Source organism: Panulirus ornatus, chromosome 33, assembly GCF_036320965.1.
Source record: "Panulirus ornatus isolate Po-2019 chromosome 33, ASM3632096v1, whole genome shotgun sequence".
In the NCBI taxonomy this organism is placed as follows: Eukaryota; Metazoa; Arthropoda; class Malacostraca; order Decapoda; family Palinuridae; genus Panulirus; species Panulirus ornatus.
In genome coordinates this window covers 8,775,143-8,795,966 of record NC_092256.1, presented here as the reverse complement: position 1 = coordinate 8,795,966, position 20,824 = coordinate 8,775,143, and the positions used below count along the sequence as shown (strand labels likewise).

At 36.2% G+C, this 20,824-nt stretch overlaps 1 protein-coding gene and 1 long non-coding RNA gene across 6 annotated transcripts in view; one reads left to right on the top strand and one right to left on the bottom strand.

Annotated features, from left to right (window-relative positions):
* The window catches only part of Mvl (solute carrier family member malvolio), a 167,423-nt gene extending 151,557 nt beyond the window's left edge, over positions 1-15,866 (top strand). For 3 of the 5 annotated variants that reach the window (XM_071681531.1, XM_071681530.1, XM_071681529.1), the window contains exons 12-13: positions 3,296-3,363; positions 5,763-6,949. In XM_071681531.1, coding sequence (XP_071537632.1) covers positions 3,296-3,363; positions 5,763-5,778 — 84 coding nt within the window. In that variant the 3' untranslated portion in view covers positions 5,779-6,949. Of the gene's footprint in view, positions 1-3,295; positions 3,364-5,762 lie in introns of all 5 variants that reach the window. The other 2 variants (XM_071681533.1, XM_071681532.1) reach the window with 2 other exon arrangements.
* Positions 15,867-16,465: 599 nt separating this feature from the next.
* LOC139759428 (uncharacterized) overlaps positions 16,466-20,824 on the bottom strand; it is a 42,515-nt gene continuing 38,156 nt past the window's right edge. Inside the window, exon 3 of the long non-coding RNA XR_011715047.1 lies at positions 16,466-16,603. This is a non-coding gene — a long non-coding RNA (uncharacterized lncRNA). The remainder of the gene's footprint in view (positions 16,604-20,824) is intronic.

Sequence of the window (20,824 nt, the reverse complement as noted above, 5' to 3'; positions counted from 1 at the left end):
CACTCTTTTCATGCCACAAGCATCTTTTGCGCAATCCATCACTGATTCCCTAAAATACATCCCATTCCTCCCCCACTCCCCTTACTTCCATTGTTCTCACCTTTTTCCATTCTGTACCCAGTCTCTCCTGGTACTTCCTCACACAAGTCTCCTTCCTAAGCTCACTTGCTCTCACCACCCTCTTCACCCCAACATTCACTCTTCTTTTCTGAAAACCCATACAAATCTTCACCTTAGCCTCCAGTTGCACCTCTCAGCACATTAACATCCAAAAGTCTCTCTTTCGCGCGCCTGTCAATTAACACGTAATCCAATAACGCTCTCTGGCCATCTCTTATATATATTTTTATTTATTATACTTAACTGCTGTTTCCCGTGTCAGCAAGGTAGCGCAAGGAAACAGATGCTCATATACATATATATACATATATATACATATATATATATATATATAAAGGTTTGGATGGTATTGCAGTGGAATTTATTAAAAAAGGGGGTGACTGTATTGTTGACTGGTTGGTAAGGTTATTTAATGTATGTATGACTCATGGTGAGGTGCCTGAGGATTGGCGGAATGCGTGCATAGTGCCATTGTACAAAGGCAAAGGGGATAAGAGCAAGTGCTCAAATTACAGAGGTATAAGTTTGTTGAGTATTCCTGGTAAATTATATGGGAGGATATTGATTGAGAGGGTGAAGGCATGTACAGAGCATCAGATTGGGGAAGAGCAGTGTGGTTTCAGAAGTGGTAGAGGATGTGTGGATCAGGTGTTTGCTTTGAAGAATGTATGTGAGAAATACTTAGAAAAGCAAATGGATTTGTATGTAGCATTTATGGATCTGGAGAAGGCATATGATAGAGTTGATAGAGATGCTCTGTGGAAGGTTTTAAGAATATATGGTGTGGGAGGCAAATTGTTAGAAGCAGTGAAAAGTTTTTATCGAGGATGTAAGGCATTTGTACGTGTAGGAAGAGAGGAAAGTGATTGGTTCTCAGTGAATGTAGGTTTGCGGCAGGGGTGTGTGATGTCTCCATGGTTGTTTAATTTGTTTATGGATGGGGTTGTTAGGGAGGTGAATGCAAGAGTTTTGGAAAGAGGGGCAAGTATGAAGTCTGTTGGGGATGAGAGAGCTTGGGAAGTGAGTCAGTTGTTGTTCGCTGATGATACAGCGCTGGTTGCTGATTCATGTGAGAAACTGCAGAAGCTGGTGACTGAGTTTGGTAAAGTGTGTGAAAGAAGAAAGTTAAGAGTAAATGTGAATAAGAGCAAGGTTATTAGGTACAGTAGGGTTGAGGGTCAAGTCAATTGGGAGGTGAGTTTGAATGGAGAAAAACTGGAGGAAGTGAAGTGTTTTAGATATCTGGGAGTGGATCTGTCAGCGGATGGAACCATGGAAGCGGAAGTGGATCATAGGGTGGGGGAGGGGGCGAAAATTTTGGGAGCCTTGAAAAATGTGTGGAAGTCGAGAACATTATCCCGGAAAGCAAAAATGGGTATGTTTGAAGGAATAGTGGTTCCAACAATGTTGTATGGTTGCGAGGCGTGGGCTATGGATAGAGTTGTGCGCAGGAGGATGGATGTGCTGGAAATGAGATGTTTGAGGACAATGTGTGATGTGAGGTGGTTTGATCGAGTAAGTAACGTAAGGGTAAGAGAGATGTGTGGAAATAAAAAGAGCGTGGTTGAGAGAGCAGAAGAGGGTGTTTTGAAATGGTTTGGGCACATGGAGAGAATGAGTGAGGAAAGATTGACCAAGAGGATATATGTGTCGGAGGTGGAGGGAACGAGGAGAAGAGGGAGACCAAATTGGAGGTGGAAAGATGGAGTGAAAAGGATTTTGTGTGATCGGGGCCTGAACATGCAGGAGGGTGAAAGGAGGGCAAGAAATAGAGCGAATTGGAGTGATGTGGTATACAGGGGTTGACGTGCTGTCAGTGGATTGAATCAAGGCATGTGAAGCGTCCGGGGTAAACCATGGAAAGCTGTGTAGGTATGTATATTTGCGTGTGTGGACGTGTGTATGTACATGTGTATGGGGGGGGGTTGGGCCATTTCTTTCGTCTGTTTCCTTGCGCTACCTCGCAAACGCGGGAGACAGCGACAAAGTATAAAAAAAAAAAAAATATATATATATATATATATATATATATATATATATATATTTTTTTTTTTTTTTTTTTTTCCAAAAGAAGAAACAGAGAAAGGGGCCAGGTGAGGATATTCCCTCAAAGGCCCAGTCCTCATCCTCTGTTCTTAACGCTACCTCGCTAATGCGGGAAATGGCGATTAGTATAAAAAAAAAAAAAATATATATATATATATATATATATATATATATATATGTAAATGCCCATACATGCACATATACATATCAATGTATACATACATATACATACACAGACACATACATATGTACACATGTATATATTAATACTTGCTGCCTTCATCCATTCCTGTCGCTACCCCGCCACACAGGAAATAGCCCCCTTCCCCACCACACACACACATACACACACACACACAATGAGGTAGCACTAGGAAAAGACAAAAAAGGCCACATTCGCTCACACTCAGTCTCTAGCTGTCATGTGTAATACACCAAAACCACAGCTCACTTTCCACATCCAGGCCCCACAGACCTTTCCATGGTTTACCCCAGATGCTGCACATGCTCTGGTGCAGTTCACTGACAGCACATCAACCCCAGTATATCACATCATTCCATTTCACTTTATTCCTTGCATGCCTTTCACCCTCCTGTATGCTCAGGCCCTGATCGCTCAAAATCTTTTTCACTCTATCCCTCCACCTCGCTTCTCCTTGTTCCCTCCACCTCTGACACATATATCTTCTTTGTCAATCTTTCCTCACTCATTCTCTCCAAAACATTTTAACACACCCTCTTCTGCTCTCTCAACCACACATCTCTCTTACCCTTTCATTACTTACTCGATCCCTGGGGATTGGGGAGAAAGAATACTTCCCACATATTCCCCATGTGTCGTAGGAGGCGACTAAAGGGGGCGGAAGCGGGGGTTGGAAACCCCCCTCCTTGTATTTAAATTTCTAAAAGGGGAAATTTCTGAATACAGCACCTGTCAGATAGTTAGCCATGGTATACGGAGTTAAACATGAATTTTATAGATATTTGTTTATAGATTTAAAGAATAATGTTTTTGTTTTTATTCTTTCTTTGAAAAAGAAATTGTGTGGCAATTCTTACATAGTTTTTTATGTTTTAACCTTTCCATCATACAGTATATTAATATGATCTCCATGTCTCATATCCACAGATCATATCCCAGCATCTGAATGAGGTAGCTTATCACTTGCATGCATCAGATGATACTACTGACAATGGGTAAGGACTCCTGTTTTCTTTTTCGTTGTAAAGAAAGGTGACGTGCAAAACTTCTTCACACCATAAATTTGAGCAGGTTTCTACAGATTCCTTCATGGATGCTCTCTATATGTACTTGGTCTTGATTATGTTTTTCCATCTCACCCTCAGCCTTGCTGTGTATCTGCTTATATTATTAACACTTTCTCAGTCATCTCACATCCTTCTTTCCACATGATCATGACTTCCTTTACAGTACTGTATCTACTTTTGATTTTCATATTCCTCACTTCATCCTTGCATGATGTTTGTTCCCAAGATATGCTTAATTTTTTATAAACTGTTATTTTTTCAGACCTCTACTGTTTCTTTGATGTTTTGATTTCTACATGTATACTGATGCACTTTTCATAGTATTTGTATTTGTAATGCAAGCAGTTAAGTAAACTTTGGGTGCAGATGTTTTAACGGTATCTAATAACACTTTACTCAACTAATTTTCCTGTTCTATTTTACCTGCTGTATTCAATAGATCTCATCAACAAGTAGAACAGTCAATACTTTTATTTTAGGGCCTGCTGAAGTTTAATAACAAGTTCTATATAAATCACAAGGGCAGCATGGGAGTAAAAATTTCCATTTCTTAGATAAGAACCTCAGTCAGTGTTGTGAAAAGTTCCTGCTCTGCAAGAGTAACTAGTCTCCTCAGTTCTGAGACTTCAGCTCTAACATGAGCATTATTCTCTATCATTAGCATTACTGTGTTGAGGGTTGATATTAGCATGATTACAGATGTTCCAGTTGGTCCCTGTTCAACTTTGTATTAAGCATTTGCTTATATTAAATTAATGAGATGTTCCCTGCCCAGGGGCAAACTAACAGTGAAATAGACCTTCTGGACAGCTGGGGTTCTGGATTCCATGGTTTTAGTCATTTCCCATATGTCTCAGGCTCTTTGTCCATGTCTGATTACCCAACTACTAGGTTCAGCCTTGTCCCTTCTTGTAAAGCACATCACACATGGAAGCTATCATTTTTTTCTTTTAGGGATTTATTCACATCTCATTTTGCAGCCTTACTTGAGTCCTGCTGTGTCAAGTATTACAAAAGTTTCACAATCTGCACAAGAATCTTGTCTGTATATTTTCTTATCTTTTTGATTGATAGGCTAAATGCCCCTTCTCTGTTAGGGTTAGCCAGTTAGCTATGACTGCATTGAGCTTGTAGAAATACCATTTTGTTTGCATGTTCAGAAGCTAACTTCAGACATTGCAGTGAAAAAGGTGCTACATCACTTTCTTTATAGTTCAAAGCCACTTTAAGGAATGTTGGTGAAGATAAATTTGTTGAGGCTGTTAGTTCAAAATCATTAGCTCTATTACACATGCTACATCACTTTCATTATAGTTCAAAACCACATTAGGCAATATTAATGAATATAAATTTGTTGAATCTGTTAGTTCAAAATCATTAGCTCTATTATATTTTCACGTAAATGTATAGTCACAATACGCAGTGTTATTACTTTTAGTGTTATAATCCCAGTAAGACTTTGCAACCCTGGACTGGACACTGACGATGAATCTGTAGAAACTGCATGGACAAATCCTCTGTACTGTAACACTCTCTATGCCTCGGGGCATTAGAAAGTTGCTACTATATTACTGTGAGCATAAGCCAATAAAACTGCTTGCTGATGGTTACTTCAGAATTCTTCAAACGTGGAATAGTCATATAGTACCATGATTCCACTGTCATTTACAAGGATGAAGGTGTTATGGTTAATCTTATGTCATTAAGAAATGGGATGAACTTCTGCTTCCTGGGTTCCTGTAGCTACTGTGATTGCTATCAAAATGCTGACCATTTTCCTCTTAATGATACACAGGTGATGCAATCAAAATGCTGACTGTTTTCCTCTAAATGAAACACATTCATTGTAAGATGTTAGAAAATGTAGTTTCCTATGCTTTCATTCTATTGAATATTATCTTTACGTAATGTAATCAAGAGGAGATATAAAAGATAATAATTTTCTGTCAGATATATGTACACTTTATATAATTTTCAGGTGGCGTTTTTGTATGCATGAGCAAGCATTTTAGGGTCTTTTTGAGGTTCATGGATAACAATTGCATGTATTTCTTTTTTATTGTTCTGTTAATAGTGCTAAATCTGTGGCCGATATTCTTTTTCATAGTTTCCTCCTCGTTTCTCAGTAAAAGATTCTGTGTACTTTTGCTTATATTATATAAATCTGTGCTCCATAACCAATGTGATATCTATTTGCTCATTTGTATACCATTGGAGTTTTCTCCCTATCCAGTTTTCTTAATGATGCAACTTTTATCAAAAACAGAATTATAAACAAAATATTTCCTCTCGAATTATATATAATTCAAATGGTTTCTTCTCTTCAGATACCAAGCCTTCTAGCTGGAGGAATGACATAAATTTTCCTGTGGTAAATGGAATAGTCATCATGAAAATATCCTTCCCTCCAAGTCCTGACAATAATATTTAAAGGTTTTCAAAAGATATTATCTATAGTATTTGTTGCTTGTTAAAATCTCTGAAATTTTTATACTGTATTCTAGTATGTCAGAAGTATGGTTCTTGTAGAATTAGAATTCAGTATTTATTTTGGTAAGCACATACAACTTATTCTTGTATAGTCTTTTTCCCTTACAATCAAGTGTGCTGATTGCTTTAGGTACCCTTTAATTTGCAAAATATGAAGATGACTGTCCTTTAATCAAACATTATTCGGATAGATTTCATAATTTAAGGGCAGAGGTAGTGGAATCACAGATGCTTCGCATATATAAAGAGTTAGTACTAAGACAGTGGAAGGTACAGTAACATGGACTATGATTAGAGGTATTGGTGGGGGAAAAAGAGGAGTTTATGGGTCAATGATGTTGCTTATCATATAGGAAAAGCAGACACTGCTGAAGAACTCTCCTTTTTCTCTTGCTTTTCCCTCTTCCTATAACCTTTCTGCCTTTAAGAGGCTGATCTATGAACATCTATGGAACTCTAATGATTTTTTCATTCTTTTCTTACTCCATATGCCTTTCACTGGAGATGGCAGACTATGGAATGTGTAGCCCATGCCATGTCAGTCATTCTAAATAAAAGAAAGAGAATTTTAAACAAAGAATGAATTTATGAGGAGGAATATATTAGATTAGAAAGTCATTTGAATAACACATAGATTAAGAACTGGTGAACTGATGTGTGAGTGGTAAAAGTACAACAGATTGAGAGTTGATGACAAAGATACATGAGAGTAGAGTTGAAGGTATGAGGGGACAAAGTAGACAGTGGAATACATTGTCAGGTTTAGTAAATAAGCTGGTGAGTGTTGCTAATGCATGAAGAATGATTGTAGGTCATATGCAGAAGTATATTTTCATGGGAGAGTAAATGTAAATGTGAGCCTCACTAGATGTCTCATCTTAATGTGTAAAGTGAATAACTTTGAAGTGTGCAAGCTTTAGTAATGTGGATAACTTTTCATTTTGTCACACTGTACATAATATATCAATTTACTTGAATGGGCTGTGAAGCTTTATGCATTTAATCCATCCTATGTAAATGGAAATTGAGAAAAATGTTTATCGATGGGAAGACACATTTTACTAAAGTAGTACCTATTCATAGGCTAAATGTAAAGAACAGGGCAACAAGATAAGTTACCATGATGCACTGGTTTAAATAATCTCATGATAATGTTCTGAATCTGAATTGTTTAGCCACAAACTCATTGGTAAAGAGACTAGTAAGAATTATCACACAACATCTTGCTAGGTAACCAGAACTCCTGTGCTGTGGCAGGGGCACAGGTGACTCATGTACTAAATAGTTTTTAATGATGAAAAACCAGTGCTAATTAACACTGGCATTTTCTTATATAATCTAAGCCATGAACATTCATATTCATATATGTTTTCAATAGTTCTTCAAAAGAACGATTTTAGCAACATGATCTGTGATGTGAAAGTAATACAGGGGCCAATGTTCATGGTCTTCACTAACAGTTGTGCAAGTAGAAATAATTGCATTTTATTGTTAAAGATCAAATGTAGGAATGCTTTTTTACTTGGCTATAGTATGAATATTATATATAAGGAATGTAAATTGTCTTAGAATGCATTTTTCATTATTTTTGCTCTTCACAGTATTCATATGCATGTTTTACCTAAATGTTCATCTGTACTTAATGTCGCTCATATATAATGTAAGTAGTGCAGCAAACTGATGTATGTAATATAATCAGCATCACAAGTTACTATCAAGTTCATATTTTTAAACAACAATGTATTCTCTAATCATGTACCGAGTTATTTGCATTATCAAGGATATTCTTTTGGTAAAAGGTACTTGCAAATGAAAATTGAAATATCTAGCCATGTTCGGAGTGCTATATTTAGTTTCATATCGCACTGGTATTGGAAGAGATAGAAATCATCAAAATGTGTATCTTTCTGAGGATTGTAACACTGTACTGTATATGTATTATAACTGAATACTTAATTATGTAATGAATATATCTATATCATACATTTAAAGCTGGAAGGCATACACTAGAGACTGAGTGTGAATGAATGGGGCCTTTGTTGTCTTTTCCTAGTGCTACCTCGCACACATGAGGGGGAGGGGGTTGTTATTCCATGTGTGGCGAGGTGGCGATGGGAATAAATAAAGGCAGACTATGAAATATGTACATGTGTATATATGTATATGTCTGTGTGTATATATATATATATGTGTACATTGAGATGTATAGGTATGTATATTTGCGTGTGTGGACGTGTATGTATATACATGTGTATGTGGGTGGGTTGGGCCATTTCTTTCATCTGTTTCCTTGCGCTACCTCGCTAACGTGGGAGACAGCGACAAAGCAAATAATATATATATATATATATATATATATATATATATATATATATATATATATATATGTATATAATTGTCAGGTATGGAGTAACATATTTTTGCATTATCTGTATTATACTATTTGAAAATAATTACAAATCGTAGTAAGTTATTGATGATGCCACATTAGTACGCAGTGTTTCTGATATATATTCCATGTTTTCATGAAAATTCATCAGATGGATATTATTATACATAACTGAGAGGGGTAATAGGGCATTGTCAACTTGTTAAGGACGGATCTTGTTTTGTGGCAGGCACTAGTTCCTCATTCCCATTGTCAGTGGCCCAATATTGAATATGATTTTTGAAGTTTTGAACATCCCTTTTGAACATTTCTTTTGTTAGGTGAACATATGAACACAACTGTATGAAGGAGCATTCCAATAATCCCTTGAATTTTTTAACAGGTATCCATCTTGAACTCCCTAAACTGTGTATTTCCTCATACAGTGCACACACACACATAAACACGTGGACCTCTGTGGTGTATCAGTTAACGTTACACACACATGGACTACCTGGGATTAAACCTGCATAAGTTCAAATCCTGTTAGTGGCAGCCAGTCCACAGTCCACCCAGCTGCTCATTCTCCCTTAGGGACTGGTCAATAAAATGGGTGTTCATATGCATTCATACATTAAAGACATGATACATATGAACAAGGTTAAGAGATGGGGAACATGAGTGTAAAACTCACCCTGCAACACACAAATAGTGATAAAAAAGTTTCCTCCCTTTAGAATATGCCTATCATACAGTATTGAAGAAAATATCTAAGGTGATATACTTTCCTTTATGTTGGTGCAGATGGAGAAGGCCTGGGTTGGCAGTATGGATGCACCTTATAAGTGTATAAGATAATTATATTAGTTTTGAGGCATGGTTACATTCTGCATGCATGAATCAGGTGTGATTTTTCAATCAATATATGTATCATTTACATAATTTCACGTATAACAGTAGCTATTTTCTGTTCTACACATTGATGTTTATATGCATGATTTATGCAGGAAATATCTTAAGAAATTACCAAATAATTTTATTTACATCAAAAATGTAAATGCAAATGGTGTATTTTTTTTTTATTCCAAGAGTGACTGCAGTAGTAGGTATGCAGATCTGGCATCATGCCAAGATTACATGTGTACACTCTCTGTGAGTATCAGTAGATGAATTAGATGTGTGACATTTCTCCAGTTGTGGTCAACAGCATCCCTGGAGGCATGAAAATTAATTCATTTGTAGACATGCACCACAGTTGTCTATGTTTATGCTCAGTGACTTGCAGTGCACTTTAATACTCTCAGGGTCGTGGGGCTCAGTTACGTTATGATAACACAAAAGATGTTTACATCATCTTCGTTAAAATTAATTCTACTTTTCCAAAAGATGGAACAGAAAAGGAAGCCATGTGAGGATTTTTCCCCTCTAAGACTCAGTCATCTGTTCTTGACACTACCTTGCTGATGTGGGAAATGGCAAATATGTACAAAAAAATTATACATATATATAGTAATGTCCTCAGTATGATGGATAGCACTATAATTCTTGGCCCTCATTTGGTGCCTCTTGTCAGGAATGCTTGTTTCCTTTAAGCAGGAACAGTTGACAATTACATCTTTTAATGTCTCTACACCCAGATGCTTTATGGTTATCAGCCATTTTCTGATACTTATTAGTACGTAAACTGTCATGGCATAATATTAAGGCAGCAATTCTAAAAATATTTTAAAAGATAACTGTACCAGCATAGATCTAAGGCTACATCCTCAAGACACCAATAATCTGGGTAGATGACAAAGTTGAACAGATTTGCCAAAGTATATGATCAATGTCCAGCCTTCAGCAATGTGAATGACACGTATGAAAGCCAAAACATACATATATGTGTGTAAAAACCCCAAAAGGGTAAAATTTAATGACACATAATCTTATGTGAAAACCCCAAGAAAGTTAAGGGGTAATTGATCCAATGCAGCCATGATACTCCACCCTTTTTCTCAGCACAGCATTTATAAAAACCATGGAAGAAAGAAAAAACAAATGATAAAATAAAAATGTTTTGCCACCTATATGTTGTGGACACAGTCATAAACTCAACATAGGTGGTCACAGAGTGGAGAGGGTTGCCCTATTTTACATTTTTTACTTTGCCCACAGACAATTGTAGTAGAATGTCTAAGTGTATGAAGTTATCCACGTTACATGTTCACCAAGATTATCAAATATACCTGAACAATTATGAAACAATCATGCTAGACTCAAATTATGTGTCCGGTCCCAGGTAGTAGTAAAGAAGGGGCAGAAAATTTATGAAGTAAATCTCCAGACATCCCACAAGCTGTTTAAAGTCACTGTCACTATATATGCTCTTAGCAAGGTATGTTACTCTCTCCAATGCTTTAAAAATTATCTTTTGATCTACTACATCTCTGATACAATTTTTACATCACAAACTGTGAGAAGTCATAAATCTTGAGTTATGGAGCTCATGGGGTGGTCACTATGGCTAAAAAGCATGTCTCATTTGTTTTTTATTTATTATACTTTGTCGCTGTCTCCTGCGTGAGAGAGTTAGTGCAAAGAAACAGACGAAAGAATGGCCCAACCCATCCCACATACACATGTATATACATACACGCCTACATACATACCTATACATCTCAACGTATACATATATATACACACACAGACATATACATATAGACACATGTACATAATTCATACTCTCTGCCCTTATTCATTCCTGTCGCCACCCCACCACATATGAAATGAAAACCCTCTCCCCCGCATGTGCGCGAGGTAGTGCTAGGAAAAGACAACAAAGGCCACATTCGTTCACACTCATTCTCTAGCTGTCATGTATAATGCATCGAAACCACAGCTCCCTTTCCACATCCAGGCCCCACAAAACTTTCCATGGTTTACCCATGGAGAGTTTTATAAGGGATAAATGTATTACAACCCTTGGCAACTTACTGTAGCAATGCCACTGGCTTGCCAAGTTTGAAACTACAACTGCCAGATCCCACATAGAATGGACTGACCTGTGAAAACTATTTTTCTTATGGAATAGTTTGATAAAACATGTCCACGACACTTCTCTGAGAATTACCTCATTATAGCTTAGAATATAAGAAGAAATATGTTTAATGGTGAAGCAACATATAATGATGATCAACAGAACACCTGAATGAAAAATGAACTTACCCCCTGCAGATACAATTATACAATTACCAGCCCAAAACCATTTAAACAGTTGCTTCAGCACCAAAACCAAAAGTTAATATTGCTGATGTCCAAAATTGAACCCTAAAATTTTGATGTGAATACTTTACTAGCTTTAACAAGTGGACTGCATTGGATTTATGACATTCCATCAGTTGGCATATGGATCTAGTAGTATTTTTTAATGCTTCATTAAAGATACATTATTAATGGAAGAAACAGTATATTGTACACGAGTATATTGAAATACCTATATGAAAATATACCATAAAAACGAAAATCGCCACTCCCACTTGCTGAAGCATGTTAACGTATTAACGTACCACTTGGAAAGGAAGTAAGGATTTTAGTGTTGTTGTTGTTGCATATATTTTCAGAATTTTTTTCAAGATTTTACTACATATTATAGTAACACGACTGTGATTGGGAGCTTAGGCCATAAGTTTAAATACGTTATTTTTTCACAGTAAAGATTTCCTTAAGATTTTCCATTTGATAGAATATGATGATAAATGGTGGTATTTCTGGTAACTGGTGGGCATTTTATTGTATTATCTGTTGCACCAGAATTTTTCTGTAAGGCTTCCATCATCATTTTTGATAACTGCTTGAAGATTCATCAACTGAAAGAGTATGTTTGTGCCTCTTTAGAGAATCCATCCGACTTTTTTAAGCTTCTTTATTTTGTATTCTTCTGACTTGCAAATATAAAAGAAACATGAAAAGATTTCCTCAAGATTTGATTTTTTTTTTAAGAATTTTACTCATTAAGATGAAGATATGAATTACTGATCTTCATGAAAACACTGAATAAACTTTTTTTGAGCATAGAGCAGGTCCATTTCTTTTTGTAAATCTTTTTCATTTTCAGTATATATTGAATTTTGAAGTTTTATGTGCCATATCAGTAGAGATAATTCTTCTTATATTCAAATCTATCAATTGTTTCTGATGAATATTACAGAAAGATATACATCATACCAAGAAATGTCCAATTTCAATGTATTAGCCATTACCAGTTTAACTGATCTAGTGGTTCAATTTACTTTAGAATTCAAACCATAATTTTACATTTCATAGTTTTGTTACTGCACAGAATATTAAGTGCAGTATTGCAATATATTACCATAGATAATTGTTCACATTCACTAATGCTGATTGAAGGCATATTTTGTACTTGTAATTTTTTAAGTATCTTTTTGTTGCTGTACTTACATTGTACGTGAAAGCTAGACTTCAATTGTAAAATTGAGGACTGATAGACTATCTATTCTTGAAACTTCCTTACAAAGGCATGAAGGGCAATTAGATCTGAAAAAGACTACTGAGTAAACTTGTTATACATAATAATCTAAAAAATAACCTGAATACTTATCTTGTTCATTTGCGTAGTATTCATTGTTTTGCTTGATTTTATATCATGTTTTGGGCAGCAATATTAATATACTCTTAATGGCAGTAGCCTTTTCCCATAGTCCACTTATGAGGAGATATAGATTATTCTTTATAATCTCATTGTTTTAGTTTTCTACATTTATTTAATACTGTAAGAAAAGAATATAAATATTTTCTTTTGAGAGTATAACACTAATTATCTTAAACTATTATGGGAGAAAATATGTGTGGATGTAATGAAAACTATAAATGCTCTCACTGGGTGAAATCTGCATAACTTTCTCCCTCATACTTTTACATAGTAAATGTGACATTAGTGAGCTACAAAGTCACAAAATTGGCAACAATTTTCACTCGTACGTGAGTAAAAAAAATCTACTTTAACTCTTCTTTGAGTTTTGAAATATATGTTGCATGAGGACAGGATTTCAGGTCCCTGTTGGATGCTTAATAACCAATGGCAAGTGTTTGAAACCATGAAATGTTTGAAGAACTCTTACTTGTAGAGTTTTAATCAGGTACACCATCTCACAAGACTCCCACTTTCATTTTTTATATTTTGTTTATGGAGGGGAGTTAGAATTGCTTCTTCTCTCGAGCAACAGTTAATAAAATACAATTTAAAATAAGCTGTTGAATCATGTAGCTTTATTATGTAAAGAAAATCAGATTTTTGAATGATCACTGCTTATTATTCAGGTTTTAATTTTATCATTCAGTAACTTAACCTTGTTGCACGATATACACTTTTCATGTAAGTAATTGGTGATAAGTCATCTTATGAGCTTACAGGTACATGAATTTCCATTTTGTAAACTTCTTGAATTCAGTTCATTTTGTTTAAATCTTTGCTTCACATGACAAAAAAAATATTTGGAACATTAGAATGGTGATATTGGCACACAGCCAGCTTCATTGTGTATCTAAAGATTAAAGACTAGAATGGAACTTTGAAGGGAAGATTGTCATTAGTAGACTGTGATGAGATTAAAAAAAGCATAAATTTTGAATCAGATCCACATTTTAGTCATTTTTGTTTGTTGATATTTTTTCTTAATTTCTTAAATTGGTAGCCTGTTGAATGATTTTTTTTCTTATGGTTTCTCTATTTCATGAGCTGCCTTTTGTGTATTCATACATTTATATTTTAGCAAATGGGAGATCCATTTCTAAGCTGTTGATGTGCATTTAGAAGGGATGTGCTCTTAAATAGTTTCTGTTGTCGGCAATATAATTTTTTTGCTGATAGATTGTTGGGGATATTATTATCATACATAATCTCATCGTCTTTAATCATGAATTATTGCTTTTGTTCACATGTACTCTCAGTTGCCATTGTGAAAATTTGAAGAGTGGAAATTTGCCATATTTTTTTATTTCCATGGTTTATTTTCTTGTTTTCTTGTGCCATCTTTTTGTAATCTCACACAATGTCGCCTCTGAAAAGGAGGGTCATTGTAAATGTACCTGAGTGGGTTTTGTTCTTTTTCATAATTCAGGAACTAGATTATAATAGCTGTGGACAGTTTAGAAAAAACAAATCTGTTTCAAGTGAAGCAAGTTTCATTTAAACAACTTCAGTGATGCCAAGATAAAAGACAGCAAGTTCAAGTTTGATGAAATTTGGTGCTGTCATTGCTAATACAGCAACCCTCCCTTCATCTTACTTATACATGGGTTTGAAAAGGATTTCTAAATTCTTTGAATGTAAAGCATGTCAGAGTTTTAGAGATGGAAGAAAAGAACAACAGTTAACTTACTGAATATGGAATAAGTCGAAAGTATTGTGACCATCTTTCATTTTGTACTGAATATATGATATTGTTCATCTGTTTGTTGTTCAGGGTACTTTTTCTTACTTTTAAACCAGGATGTTGTATAATACCAGATTTCAAAAGACTTTTAAACCAGGATGTTGTATAATACCAGATTTGAAAAGAACAGCTCCCCAGCGAATGATAGGTCTGGTAATGGAAGACCCCATTTAAAAACCGATTGTATCAGCACTGCAAAAGAAAATGATGAATAGGAAATTTGTAGTTAGTAGATATAAGTTTATTGTAACCTACATAGTCTTGCATATTTTGTCATTAGTTTCAGAGGTACTGCAAGCCAATCTACTTTCGTAAGTTGAATTGCATTCACGGCCATCTTTGTCAGCTGGATTTTGATAGTAATGTGGTTTCAAGATCTTACAGTGAAAAATATAGTTAATGATACACTTGAATGAGGCCTTTTCTTCATTATGTTTCTGGCGTTACCTCATTAATGCAAGAAATGGCGAACATGTTAAAAATCAAACAAAATGAAATGAATCAGTCATGGTGTAACCCACTGCTAAGAATTTGCTATTTCTTTGAAATAATAGTAGCTTACCAGACTTTAGATAATTAATGATATTGATCCAATGATATTAATCCAGTGCATTCATTCATGAGTTTGAAAATTAATACATTGATAAGGGACTGAAATTACCAGTAACCAATAAATGAATTCTGTTGTTATTGTTCATGTTTTGATCATTAGAAGGTATTATAGTAACAGAAGAACAACACACTGCCCCAGTGAAGTAGATTTTTACATGTTACAGATTATGTTCAGGCCAGTTGTAATTCATAAATGGTCTATATAAGGCTTTCATTCAAAATAACTGTTAGTTATAATGATAAAATGAACATGGTTATTACTGTTTTATTTTAACTGTCTGGTGATTGCTACTGTGGAAAAATCAAAAACTGTAAGTGAAAAGCCAGAAGTTTATAAACAAATGCATATGAAGTCTTTGTACACCATTTGTTTTCATTCTCATAATTACCTATACTGATTGTGCTAGGTGTTAGTGGCACCAGCATAACTCACTGATACTGAATCTCATGCAGCAGACACCAGTAGTGCTCTGCATGTTTCTGATATATATATATAATGTATGCATAATAAAGCTTGTTATTATAAACAGCTTTTCATTGTGTATCACCTTTAAGAAATTCCTTGTAATGCATTTTCTGTATTCATATACATTAAATTTAGTCTCTAATTCTTATTAGTTTAGTGTACAGTTACATAGCTAGGAAACTAATGTAAAACCTATCTAGAGATCCTAATTTCAGATTCGGTCCACTGATTCCTCCAAGAATACATCATTTTAATGCATATACTGTCCTTTTTTATGTTTGTTATAATATTCATTTATATCTACTGCCACCTATGCTACATAAAATACAGCCTTTTAACCTTTTAATAAAATAATTTTTACTTCCATTTACTCAACATGTCCAAACCTTTCCTCAACTTCATCCTGACATTATCAAACTCTCTTTTGACAATACTATATAATTCGTTTACAAAGTCCACGCAATGTTGACTGTCTGAACATCACAACCACTTCTCAGAAATCCATCTCAGCTGCCTGCTATTTTGACATTACAGACTAATATTTCAACTGCATATAGTGTCTCTTAAGCTACTCCTCCATACAAACCTCACCACATATAATGGTAATGTTCTGATAAGGCTCTTTACTCTCACTGCATTTTCAACACTTTTGCTGGGCCTCCAAATCGCAGCATATCACCCACTCAGTCATCTTTATGGGGAGAGCTACTCAAAAATAATGTGACAATTCATACAGTCTGTTCATCTGACTTTATTATTTGCTTCAATTCCACTCTCAATGAACCACCTTGCCTTTACCTGGAAGTGGAAGTTGCAGTTGAAATCAGAAATGTTGAAGTTCTGTAATAATGGTTATGGGATATGTAAAGTTGAGAGCAGTCATACAAGGGAGAAAAATTGGAGAGGCACTGAAAGTTACAGTAAATGGATGAAAATTAAGCATAGGATGTGAGAGATGCTTGTATGAAGGATTATTTCTCCCAACTCTGATTTATATATATGAAATCTAAGTTCATGTTTGTTGGGAACGGTCAGATATGGTAAGGCTATGTAGTGTGTAATGGTTATTAGAAAGGTGTATGGATAAAATATGGCTGTGAATCAGCAGGCTCAATCTGTCTTTGGTTTACTTCAGAGTAGTCCCATAACCAATGAGGTAGGAGTTGCTGCTACTATGGAGTGTAAAGAAGCTCAGAATTGGGAAAAGTATTGAGTTTCAGCACCTCAAGTGGATACTCTAATATTACTGGAGTAGCCAAGTCTCACCCCACCTTCCTGTGGTGACCTCGATAGTACACCCCTTAGGGGTGGAACTAAAGGGGGATGCGCCCAATTACAAAAGGGAAATACTTTTTGCCTCTAGGAACACTGTGCTGGGGTTGCCCTCTGTCAATGACCTGTCAAGGGTGAGGCACAAAAGGCTAAGAAGTGGCATTGGAGTCTTCCAGTTATGCTGAGAGGTAAAAGAAACGAATGATTGAGGTTGATGGCGTTGAATAAGAATGGGACAACTGGTGAGAGTAAGAGGAGGGAGATTGTGGAGGGGTTTAAAAGTTGTAGTATGTGCTAGGGATGGGGTAAACCCATATCCCTGGGCAGGATGTGTGGAGTGAAAATGGAAATGATGAATGCAAGTTATGGGAGGGCATGGGAGGAAGTGTGGTATGGACAGGAATGAGTGAAAATTATCGAGGAAGAGGAAGGATGTGCAATTCTGCTATCACCAAGAGTATGGGAGGTTATTATAGAACATGGATGGAGTGGATCAAGAATAGTGTGGGAGAAAGGAAAGACTTGGATTATGAAGTATGCATGGGTATGTGTATATGCACCTGTGAATATGAAGACTGTATGAGGTAAGGATGAAATGAAACTTTTTCTGGAGAAATTTGAATAGACTGTATAAATGGTTTTGAGAGTGAGAGAAAGATGGTCGTATTGGGTGATATGAATGTGAAAGCGGGATGTGATGAAACTGATGAGACAATTGGTAAATAGGAAGTGCCTGGAGTAAATGAGAATGAAAGCTATCTCGTGGATATTTGTGCTGAGAGGGGTCAATTCCTTGCGAACACCTTTTTTCAGCACAAGATGATCCATAGATGAGGAATGATGGAAGGTAAGAGCAAAAAGCTTTGATTGACTATGTGACAGTAGATGAGAGATTGAGAAAAGCTATGTTGGATGTCAGAGTCATGAGAGGATTCTTTGACAATTTTGCATTTCCTGTGGGGATATGGATCAGGGAGAGGTGGAGGTATGGTGTAAGGAAGAATGGAGAGGTAAAAGTGTTGGCAAACGAGAAGATGAATCAGGAAAAATACAGGGAGGAGTGTGAAAGGAAGGTAACTGAAAGCTTAGATGGAAGTGCAATGAATACAGGAATGCAGTAATGTGAGAATAAGGTGTTTAAAATGCTTAGTGAAATACTAGTGAATGTTGTAGAATTAGTAGTTGGATACAAAGTATTGAGATACAGATATAAAAAGGGCAATGCATGGAGGACAGAAAAGATTAGAGATGCTGTGGAGGAAAAGAAAAAGGCCCATGGTAGATTGCTCAATATGAATGTACCAGTGGAAGTTCAGCATAGGAAGGAAGAATCCAAAATATGTAAGTGGAATGTTGTTAAGAAGCTGATAGAAGAAAGCAAAGTTGGAGGAGATGAAGATTTTAGAAGAAATTAAATGAAAAGTTTTTGAGTAATAAGAAACTATACTAGAAGGAGATGAAAAAAGAAAGAGGTGGTTGTAAGAGTGGGAATGGTGATGTGAGAAGGAAGGGGAATTGCTGAATCAAAAGGAGGAAGTGAAAGGAAAATGGATAGAGTATTTTGAAGAACTGATGAATGTGGGAGAAGGGGAGGCAGCAGTTGTTACATGTATAGGTATGGAGGAGGGAAGGAAGAGGATACAAGTGCAGGATCTTATAGAAAAAAGGGAGGCAAGAAGGGCAATAATGAGGTTGAAATGCTGAAGTATGGAGGAGAAAGTGTGATAGAGTGGATACATCTTATATGTAAGTTAGCATGGAAGCAGAAAGGTGTGCCTGAGGAGTGGGTGAAAGCTATTATTGTTCCCTTATGCAAAGGAAAAGGAGCTAAGGATGTATGTAACAATCATAGGGGAATATGTCTGTTAAGTATACCAGGAAAAGTGGATGCAAGAATATTGATAGACAAAGCGATGGAAGTGAAGAGCAAGGGAATTTTAGGAAAGGTAGGGGATGTATGTGGATCAAAATTTTTGTTGTAAAGATGACTGTGGAAAAGTATTTAGCAAAAGGTAAGAAGCTGTATCCAGCTTTTATGGATCTGGAGAAAGCATATGACAAAGTCAAGTGGAATGTTTTGTGGGATGAGTTAAGGATATATGGTATATGGGGACAACTGTTGGATGGTGTAAAAGCCTTCTATTCAGGAGCAAATGCATGTGAACAAGTGGACAGAGAGCTAAGCAAAAGGTTCTGGGATACAAATAGGTGTGAAGCAGGGCTGAAAGCAAAACTAGGGAAAAGTGGTGCAGAGATGGAGTATGGAGGTGAGGTATGGTGGCGAGTGGTAAACCTGTTTGTGGATGATACTGTTGTATGCAAAGTGTGAGGATGAGTTGCAGAAGGTTGTATGTTTTATGATGTGTGGAAGTAAAAGAGTGAAGGTAAATACAAGTAAAAGTAAAGTAATGGTTTTTGAAAGGAAACTGAATGAAAGCATAGATTTTGTAAAACTGTATAGAGTGAAAGAAGAAAGTGTACTAAATCAAGCTGTGGATATGGGGGGAAAAAGAGTGGAAGAAGTGAGGAAATTTAAATATCTAGGAGCTGTCTTGGGCAAGTGTGGTGATATGGAAGAGAGATAAGGGAGAAAGCAGTACAGGGTAGAAGAGTCACTGAGTCCCTTAATAAAGAAGGGTAGAGGTGTATCAAGTATGGAAGTGAAGAAAGAGGATTAAGGGACAGCACAGTCTTCCCAACCCTGACCTATGCAGGTGAAGCATGGACATAGAATGAGTAAAAGAGGACAAGAATCCAGGCTGTGGAAATGAGCTATTAGAGAAGAGCATGACTAGATGGAATGAGAAAGAAATGAAAGGGTGTATGAGAGATGTGGTATGGTAAGGAATGCAAAGGGAGTGAATTGTGATTGGTAGAATGGGTGAAACATAATACTTTGAGGTGGTTTGGGCATGTGGAAAGAATGCAAGACTGGGAGTTTACAAGAAGAATGATAGTACAATTATAGGGGTTGGTGTGAGTGGAAGACCACCTGTGACATGGGCAAATAGGGTGGATGAATACTGGAGGGAGAGAAGCATAGGAAGAATGCGTGGAATCGTGTATGTGAGGAAAGCATTTAAGGACAGGGATAAGTGGAGATTCTTTCGCTGTGGCCACCCCTTGATGGAAGTTCCCGGAGGGAACGGATATCAGAGACATAGATAGATAGATATATAGTTCCACAGATGTAGGAAGTATGGCATATTATTGGCTGGTCAAGAAGATATATAGTAAAAGTGTACAGAGCAAGGAGGGGAGGCAGACCATGGAAAAAATGAACAAATGCAGCAAGAGAAGTGATCAGGGGTAAAGATATCACAGAGGAAGATGCTAGAGATATGATTTAAAAGTAGATGCTCTGGGAGAATGTGCTTTGAATAGGTGTGAGTAGAAAATCTGGTCTAAGTTGACAAGTCAAACCACTGTGAAAGATAATGATAATGCATGATGCACTTTTACTGGTGTGAAAGTACACAGCTTTTATGGAAAAAGTGCATAACAGAGTTGAGTGGATTGCTTTGTGGGATGTGTTAAGGATATATGGTATAGGGGAACAACTGCAGGATGGTGTAAAAGCCTTCTATAGAGGAGCAAAAATGTGTATAAGAGTAGATGGAGAGCTGAGTAAAAGTTTTGGGATACATGTAGGTGTGAGGTAGGGCTGTGTGATATCACCGGCTTTTTAATATATACGTGGATAGAGTGATAAGAGAGATGAAAGCAAAACTAGGGAAAAGGGGTGCA